Source organism: Nicotiana tabacum, chromosome 17 (assembly GCF_000715075.1).
Source record: "Nicotiana tabacum cultivar K326 chromosome 17, ASM71507v2, whole genome shotgun sequence".
NCBI classification, from domain to species: Eukaryota; Viridiplantae; Streptophyta; class Magnoliopsida; order Solanales; family Solanaceae; genus Nicotiana; species Nicotiana tabacum.
In genome coordinates this window covers 39960204-39969938 of record NC_134096.1, presented here as the reverse complement: position 1 = coordinate 39969938, position 9735 = coordinate 39960204, and the positions used below count along the sequence as shown (strand labels likewise).

General features: G+C 36.1%; 1 protein-coding gene and 1 pseudogene across 1 annotated transcript; one reads left to right on the top strand and one right to left on the bottom strand.

The window, feature by feature from the left end:
* The first annotated feature begins 340 nt into the window (after positions 1–340).
* Positions 341–3079, top strand: LOC107820945 (uncharacterized). Its single transcript, XM_016647309.2, has 3 exons — positions 341–490; positions 2198–2418; positions 2537–3079. Exons 2-3 carry the CDS (start codon positions 2227–2229, stop codon positions 2669–2671), a joined length of 327 nt encoding a protein of 108 aa, XP_016502795.2. The 5' UTR covers positions 341–490; positions 2198–2226; the 3' UTR covers positions 2672–3079.
* Positions 3080–3222: 143 nt separating this feature from the next.
* Positions 3223–9197, bottom strand: LOC107820944 (uncharacterized; annotated as a pseudogene).
* Between the last annotated feature and the right edge of the window lie 538 nt (positions 9198–9735).

Below are 9735 nucleotides of genomic sequence, written 5' to 3'. Positions count from 1 at the left end.
GGTAATTTTAATGTAATTACGTTGTTGCAAACAAATATGTCATTATAATTGCTATACTGTATAATTATCAGGGTGTAAAATTACTAATCTAATAATAACACAATCAACTAATTACACATGGCTTTCCAAACTGACCCTGGGTGATTTTTTTTCATCTGTTTAAGTATTGGTGGATATAGTTCCCATACTTATGCTGGTAGGAGGTAGTATGTTTTTCGTAAAATTAGTCGAGGTGCACACAAACTAGCTTGAATGTAAATAAAAATAAATAACAATAAAAATGTAAATAAATCTATGAGTTTGGTTCAAAAGTGTTGTTGAAAAAGGAAAAAAAGAGAGGTTCAAGGTTCTTTTGGTGGGCCGAATCGGGTGATATTGGCCCAAATAGTAAATATGAGTTTCCAAAACACAGAAAGCCATAGGGCAGAGGGAAAGTCGTAAAGTTCACCATAGAGGAGCAAAGTTCCGTCTTCAGTGAGGACTTGGCCAAGTAAGTTTGCAATTTGATCTTCATAACAGTATTTCTAAAATTCTAATATGCCCTTTTGGATGTTGGGTGTCTCTAAGTTGTGATGTTAATTAGAATGAAAACCTGTTAATTATTCCCTCATGGAATCCTAAAATATTACTTATAGTGGAAGAGACATTATGTGAAGTCCTTGAAAAAAAAGTTCAATTTTTATCTTTCCATCTCAGCTGGAAGAGGTATTGAACTCATAAAATTTTTATTTTGCTCGTTAGCGAAAAAGAAAAGAAATTGATTTTACCATTTTTGTGGTAATTACTTAGATGTTAGCTTTTCTTTTTATTACTGAGAAATCTGTCTGGAGTCAACCCTTAGGAGTTAGGACCAACCACACAGCCTTTAGAACTCGGGGATAATGGGCCCGCTCTTCTATCCTTAAATAGGAGACTTAGTTCTCTTGGCGCAGAGCTCGAAATTGTGACCTTAGCCACAAGTCCCTCAACCTTTGCCAATTGTTGATGGCCGAGAGGTTGGCCGAAATGTGCCTATATTGAGTGTGAACATACGTTCAAAGTGATGAGGATCGAAAAATAGTGGTTTAGCATTTGGAATTAATAGCAAGCATATTGCTACTACTGCTAGTCAACCCGTTTCTTGAAGATGTCAATTACTTCTTCAGGCTTTCATGAAATGTGATACTGTTCCTGTTAATTGACTCCTAATCTTTTCCAGTAGTGGTGTATAATAATTAAGCTACTCAGTCGTAGAACTTCCTAATACTATGAAATACTTGTAAGAATTAATCATATAGATAAATAATCAATTTTGAAATATATGGACCATATTTTGTTAAACCTTTAGGGAGAATCCTGTGTTCTCCCAGTCTGAGTACATGTTTACTGATATTGGTGATAATGAACCAAAGTTCCTTATGAATTTACACAAAAGCGATGTTATGTAAGAATCATGACAGTTCTACCCACTATGGGTTGGTACTCCTTCCATTTTTACCTCATAACATTGAGAAAATCATTCTCTAACTTTCATAGCTTCCGGCAACATCACACTTTGAATGTTGATGCTTATGGATTTTACTTTATGCATCCCCGCAGATACTAAAAATATGAAAAACAATATTATACATACATGTATTTTCATATTTATAAAGGACGTGCCCAAATGGTCAACCTAAAAGGAAAAAAGGAACACACTACGCAGGCTTAAGAACATCAATACTCTCAACATGATCCCTATACTGATTTGCTAGCAATACATTAGTGATTGATTGAAAATAATTGGTATTGGTGTGTTCAATAGATTAACTAGGTCTCACATTTTCCTTGACCGCACGGAAGTTGATGTCCGTATATTTGCTTTGACTTCCACTCTTTTCTTTATCTCCCAAGGATGATTTCGCTGTAACTCAAAGTAGTGTGTTGATGTAAATTCTTGGCCTTTTTTTTTTTTTTTTTTTTATTTATAAAAAAAGATTCCCCTCCCCCCCTCCCCTTTCCGGTTAACACTTTTGAATCCATCTTGTTACTTCGATTATTATCCAGCTTAGGTGTGTTTTCTTAATAAGTTCATTGCTCTGCATGCTGTCACTTAGCTATATTTTGTTTAATTGTGAGAAATATCCATGCGAAGCAGATTTGTTAGATCTTGTACCTCCTTCCCTAGCTTCCTATTTGAAAATCTTTGAAGTAAAGTTTCACGTTACTTCTGCCACAGGAAAGCAAAAACCAGTAAAAGAGGAAGAGATGAGTGCTTACAACGCTTTTAAAGCTTGTGTTCCAGTTGCTTGGAGCCCTAATCTATACATAACCCTTGTAAGGGGTATCCCAGGCACTAGAAGGCTCCATAGACGTACCTTAGAGGCACTGCGCCTTCGCAAATGCAACAGGACTGTAATGCGGTGGAACACCCCTACTGTTAGGGGAATGCTTCAGCAGGTTTTTAAATTGGCTTGCTATTAATATGAATTAGTTGAATGAGTGCTCTCCTTTGCGTTCTCGTTTCCATATGAAGTACTAGTAATTATTCATTTTGCATTTCTCATACTGATCTTAGGTGAAAAGGTTGGTTGTCATTGAGACTGAAGAGATGTACAAGGCACGCAAGGAAAATGTAGCTAATCACAAAGCTCTTCGGCCTCCTGTGGTTGTAAACCATCATCCAGTCCTTACAGCCGATTCCCTTCAGTAATGTTGTTGAAATTGTGTGCTTGTCACTTCTTTGATTTATTCCTGCTAATGGAATCATGCGCTAATGCAGCTAAATACGATTTGGGGGCATTTGAAAGTTATTTGAAATGTAGTAGGACTTTTGCTTAAGCATTTCTTGTTAAATTTGCCCCCTATGGGGGTTGTCATTTAGTAGCTTGTGCAGGCACTTGAATGGTTTGAGTTATTTTTGTAGCTTGTGGAGGTACCTGAACGATAGTTATGGAGGCAGATGCTTGAGAAATTAACGACAGAGTGCTTTTTGGTGTAATCCAGGTACTTGATTAGTAGTTTAGTGGTGTCAACAACAATGCTCAAGGAAAGATGGTGTGATCTCCATGTAATAAAAGACTGATTATGATCCAATGCATTGGTATTTTCCCTTTTTTCAGTTTCTATGCAGTTGTGATAATTTATTCTGAACCTTTTCTTTAGAATTCAAAGTAGATGGATAATCCTGCCAGAATCTCTCCCTTTAGAATTCCAAAGTGGATATTCTTGCAAAAATCTCAGTGGTTACTTGTTCTGATATTACTTAATTGATTCTCTTCAACTAAAGCAAATATGATAAAAGGAGGAATCTGTGGAGGGGTTCTCCTCTGATTAGCTAGTTGCTGAGGCAATAGTTTACCAAGGTGAAGATTAGTAGCTGGTCCGAGATGATGACAGGAACACTAGGAGTGGCACCTTGATGTAGTAGAAGTTATTAATTCGAGCTTATTATTTCCAATTCCAATGTGAATACTTCTAGTTGCTTCAAAGAGGAATTGACATGAGGGCTGATGCTCTAAGAGCCTGAGAGCATTGTGTAGGCTTCTCAACCACAATTGAATACATTTCTCTGATGGACTATGATAAGCTCTGTGAGTTCACTAGCAAAACAATGATCACAATGGTCCTTGTGAAAAAGAAAAACAATGATCAGAAATGGCATCTTAGGACATTTATTCTCATTCCATTGGGTATTACAGATATCGACCTGAGTGGACTCAGAAAGATTTAGAGTTAAAGTCTTGTCCTGCTTAGAAATCCTTAGTCTGGAGAAAAGCAGTTGCTGTAAAGAAACATGAGGCTCCATTTAGTTGTAGACCTGTTTTCCTAAGTGTATTAGTTTCTAAGTGCTTTTTGTATGCATTTATCCCTGTGGCTTCTGTAGTCCTCACCAACTCCATTGAGCTATCAATAGTAAAGAGGAATTGACATGAGGGCTGATGCTCTAAGAGCCTGAGAGCATTGTGTAGGCTTCTCAACCACAATTGAATACATTTCTCTGATGGACTATGATAAGCTCTGTGAGTTCACTAGCAAAACAATGATCACAATGGTCCTTGTGAAAAAGAAAAACAATGATCAGAAATGGCATCCTAGGACATATTTATTCTCATTCCATTGGGTATTACAGATATCGACCTGAGTGGACTCAGAAAGATTTAGAGTTAAAGTCTTGTCCTGCTTAGAAATCCTTAGTCTGGAGAAAAGCAGTTGCTGTAAAGAAACATGAGGCTCCATTTAGTTGTAGACCTGTTTTCTTAAGTGTATTAGTTTCTAAGTGCTTTTTGTATGCATTTATCCCTGTGGCTTCTGTAGTCCTCACCAACTCCATTGAGCTATCAAAGGAAAGGCAAGTCATAGGTCTATTACTTTGTTTTGTATAACTCCTTAGTTTTTAGTTGGCAATACTAAAGTAATCAATCATATAGCTTATTTTTTTACAAGCTCTGAATCACAGAACATACATCATGCGAAAATCTTATCTTCGCATGGAAAACTGACAAAAAAAGAAGTAAAAGAACCTTTTCTTTTAAGTAAAACAACTAGTGACAAACTGAAATCTTATCTTCCTGAGGGCCGAAAGAGCATCTTCCGTGTTAACTCTTGCATCAGGTGACACTAAAGTGCAACTCAAAGCTAATTCCATTATAGACAACAAACATTGAGTCTTTGCTTCAATATGTCCTTCCTCTGGCCTCAACAAATTGGCATCCACAACTTGACCAACTCCACTAGGAAAAGAATCATTAATCCAACACCTTAGGCTCAAATCTCCTGTAAACATATCATCACTTGGCCTCATCCTAGTCAATGTTTCCTTCATCATGATGCCGAAACTATAGACATCACAATTTTTGGATACTATTCCATCCTGTCCATACTCTGCAATCCAGGGCGAAATGTTGTTAGATAAGTTTCCTGGGGACAGATTTGGTAGTTGCAAAGAAAAAGTAATCTCGGAATAAAATTTCATTTAACTAATACAATGTCTTCTTCACAACATAAAACCTTGAATATGTAATATCTGCATTATTAATACAATTTTGGTTTTCAGTATAAAACATTACAAACTAAGAAAATTTTTTCAAGTACCTAACTTTGCATAGCTAATATATGGTAATCTCTTTATGTGTGATAGAACATGAATAGGAATATGTGTATCAGCAATAATTGGATAAAAGTATCTGAATACAAAAATACCCTTAAAGTCGATTGGCTCTCCCTGCATAACAATCATATCATAGTTCACCTAAGAATAATTACTGCATTACTATTGTATTACTACATTATTATTCTGTCCTATATTACTATTCACCACATGACAACCCATAATTATGATCTTGGCATAACTAGTTCATGAACTAAAGTACTCCTTATTACCATGGAAGATAATTTTGAAATGGAAAATCTACAGCATACCAAGTTTGAAAGGTTCTATTACCTGGAGCAATGTATCCAATGGTTGCAATAGTCCTTGTTTGGACAAAAGTCTCCCCCGCACCTAGCAACTTTGCAATGCCAAAATCACTCACATGACCAATCATTTCTTGATCTAGCAAGACATTGCTTGGCTTCAAGTCACAATGCACCACAGGTGTTGGATACCCATTGTGGAGATAATCTAATGCCGATGCCACATCTATCATAATATCTAGCCTATTCAAGATATCTAAGAACAAGTTATGAGAGTATAGCCACTTATCAAGTGTTCCATTGGGCATGTATTCCAATACTAAGGCTTTGAAGTCTGGGTTGGAACAACTAGTGATCACTCTTGTGAGATTTCTATGGTGAAGGTTGCGTAGTATCTCACATTCGGTGTCAAAGCTCTTGAATGCTCACTCCAATTGCACATTGAATACCTTTGCTGCCAAAAGACTCCCATCTTTAAGTATCCCTTTGTACACCATGCTGAAACTCCCGTTACCAAGCAAATTGCTCTCACTGAATCCTTCAGTTGCTTGTTGAAGTTCATGATTCATCTGTTTGATCTGAATTCTTCTTTTTCTTTTGCCATCTTAACAGCATATATCCAAGGACAAATGCTAGAAACATTGATCCAATCCCTAATAGAATAAATAGTCCTATAAGCACTCTCTTTCTCCTTGATTTCTTGGTGGATTTGATGAGGCATGGTGACACATTAAAGCAAGAATCACCACAGAGTGCATCATTGGACATGAAAGATTGACCGGTGAAATTTGCAAAATGACCACCAGAGGGAATTTCTCCTTTTAACTTGTTAAAAGAGATGTTGACTTAGTTAAGGTGTGAGAGTGCTTCAAGTGACTTTGGAATTTCACTAGTAAGATTGTTGTAAGAAAAATCCAAGAATTCCAAGCCTACCATTTTACCAAATGAACTTGGAATAGGCCCTTCTAATTTATTATGTGCCATTGAGAGACTAATCAATTTTTCAAGACCCCCTATAGTACTAGGAATATCACCAGAAAGATCATTTTTGGACAGATCAATTAGTGTCACAACTTTTAGATTACCAATCTCAGGAGGTATACGCCTGCTTAATAGATTTGATGATGCACTCAGTTCTAAGAGATCTTGAAGACTCCACAGGCTTTCAGGTAAGGTGGAACTCAATCTGTTGAAACCTAAATGAAGATATCTTAAAGTAGACACTTTTCCTAAACAAGCTGGAACTGAACCAGAAATTTGATTAGCAGTCAAGTTTAAAGCTCCAAGATTCTGTAAACTGCAGACATCATCAGGTATTGTTCCTCTTAGACTGTTATTTTCTAAGTAAAATTCTTGAAGATTTTGCATTGTTCTCAACTTTTCAGGAATGGAACCAATGAGGTTATTATGAGACAGAGCTAGCACACGTAAGCCGCTTAGGTTTCCAACTTCTTCTGGGATGGTGCCCTTCAGTTTGCTTCTACGTGTAATAAACATCCGAAGAGAATCGGAAAAGTTTCCAATAGAAGCTGGAAGAAAACCATTCAAAGGATTCTCTTCAATGACCACTTCTCTTAAATATCTACAATTAGTCAAGGGATGTAAGGAAGCTTAACTCAGAAGAAGATGGCTCATTAATGAAGTTGTTACCACCCAAGTATAGGTCTTCAAGACACTCTAAGGTACCAAGTGAATTAGGAATTGGACCTGTAAATTTGTTGTTTGGTAGGTCTATAATAATTAGCCTTGAAGCATTTGAGATTGTAGGAGCAATTCTTCCACTGAGATCATTCGATCCAAGGTAAACTTCTTCAAGATTTGGTGTTCCAAGGCCTAAATCTGAAGGTAAACTACCTGATATCTGATTTCCATATATGGTAGTATCTTCAATGCTGAAATGTTGAAAATCTTTGCAGGAATAGAACCACTTAAGTTAGTAGCTTTTAACCTAAGCAATTGAAGGTTTTGTAGATTACCGATCTCAACTGGTATTTCTCCTGGCAATTAGAGTAAAATGCATAAAGATTAGCTCAAACTGACATTGCTTAGCTATTGAGAAATCTTAAAATAAAAAAACAAAGCAGAAAGATTATTCATACCTTCTAAAAGGTTTTCTCCAAGATGCAACATTGTGAGCATAGTTAAGTTCCCAAGTTTTCTTGGTATAGTTCCAGTGAACTGATTTCCAGACAACGTCAAATTTTTAAGCTTTGAGCATTTCTCTAAATTTGGTGGGATTAGGCCATCTAGGATGTTGCTCGAGAGAAAGAGCACTTCAAGATTTGGGAGATTGTTACAAATATCTACAGGAAATTTACCAGTAAGACGATTGCGAATTATGGCGAGTTGTCTCTGGGAAGTCATGTTGAAGATTGATGGTGGTATAGAGCCAGTAAACCGGTTACCTATTGGAGACATAATTAAACTTTTAGATGAGGCGATCACACACATCAACATGACCAATCAGAAAGATCAATCAAGAAGTAAATAGAAATATGCACTCTTTGACAGTTTAAGCATTTAGATGAGATTTATATACTTAAACATTACCTTGTAGGTCTAACATTGTCAAGTACCGAAGGTTGCCAATTTCAGGAGGGATCTTTCCTTGAAGAGAATTCCTCTGCATTCTTAACTGTTGAAGCTTTGTTAGATTGGACAAGGAAGATGGGATTTCCCCTGAAAATTGGTTGCTCGAAAGGTAGAGGAATCGAAGGTTAGGTAACAAACTTAAGACTGAGGGACTGGGACCACTAAAGTTATTTCGTGTAACATCAATCAGTTTCAACCTTTGCAAATGAGACAACTCTTCTGGCAAATCTCCATGAAAACTGCTGTTACTGATGTCTCGAGGGAAACAAGAAATGAGAGATTTCCGAGGTGTAGAGGAATGGTACCGCGAAGCTGCATGCTAGAAATGTCTAAAGCAGTGACTCGATGGTGGCGCGAGCTGCAAGTAATGCCAATCCAGCTGCAAACTGGGGCGGAAACAGACCAGTTGCTTTGTAACAAGTTATTAGGATCAGAAGAAATGTGAGATTTGAAGGCAAGAAGAACAGCTTCATCATTAGGATTAATAGCCAAAGAAGCAGTAAAGAACACAACTGCAAAAGCTAACATAAGAATGCCTTTGGTTCTTTCCATAATTGGTCGACTGATAAATTAAATTTGTCTTTTCAATGAACCAAACAAGAGTAGTAGCTGAAAGCAATGCAACAGTTTCTTTAATAGGAGTATCTTTTTTTGTGAATTATAATACATTAGGAGTATTAGTTAGTAAGAGTCTTACATTCCCTCCCTTCCTCAAACCCAACACACGCCAGCTTCACTTACTCGGTTTCGTATTTGCCGTTTGTTTTGAATATATACTGCCTAATTAAATTATATGGAGAAAATAGAAACGTTACACAATGAGATTTCATCTTATTTTTTGTTTTAGTTTTTGCATGTGAAAGCTAGCTTCCTGGTTCGTTCCAAGTTCAAACTCTTTCTGGTTTATATATATATCATGGCAGAGCCTTTTGCTGGTCTTCTTTCAAAAGTTGTGCTACTTGTTACTTGTACATTTTTATGATTTTATTATTAAAATAGTCAACCTTTGGGGGAAAAGAAAAATATTTGTGTCCACATTAAAACGTTGTTATCTTGGGAAAAATATATCGTATCCACAAAAGTACGAGATTGGAGAAAAAGAAAAATACTTGTGTCCACATTAAGAAGTTATTATTTTGCGAAAAAGATATCGTATCCACAAAAGTACCAGATTATTATAACTTGAATAGTTGAACAACTCCACTAATTAATGACGTAAAACGGGACCTACTTATACTCTTATGAATATAATAATAAACATTTCAGTAAGAAAAGTCAACATAAACGATACCAACCATTCTCTTAATAAATAAACGATATGAATTGAAGTCATATTGTGATAGTTAATTGGATCGAAGCAAATATACTTTGTAGTATTTTTAGGTGTACAATTTTTATAAATTGTTAGAGAAAAAAAATTCTCATGACAATGTTATATACCAGGTTAAAGAAAAAAGTACTTTTAACTTCATTAAAATTAGTTCTAGATTTCATGGTGTACCTATTGTTCTTATGATTGTTGTGGTGATAATAATATTTACTAATATTGTCTTCCTTTGCTTTGCATCCTTCTTCTGGATTTCATGGTGTTTCTATTTATATTATGATTGTTGTTGTGATACTAATATTGTCTTTTTTTGCCCTTTTGTCCTTTTTTGAGCCGATGGTCTTTCGAAAACAGCATATCTACTCCTTCGGGGTAGGGGTAAGATTTGCGTATACACTACCCTCCCCATACCCCATTAGTGGAATTTTACTGGCTTATTGTTG

What these genes read in the sequence shown, in the direction of transcription:
- LOC107820945 (XM_016647309.2), top strand. Translation starts at nt 2,227, where the DNA reads ATGAGTGCTTACAACGCTTTTAAAGCTTGTGTTCCAGTTGCTTGGAGC. An exon ending in TTAGGGGAATGCTTCAGCAG is followed by an intron (nt 2,419 to 2,536) that starts GTTTTTAAATTG and finishes TACTGATCTTAG; the next exon opens with GTGAAAAGGTTGGTTGTCAT.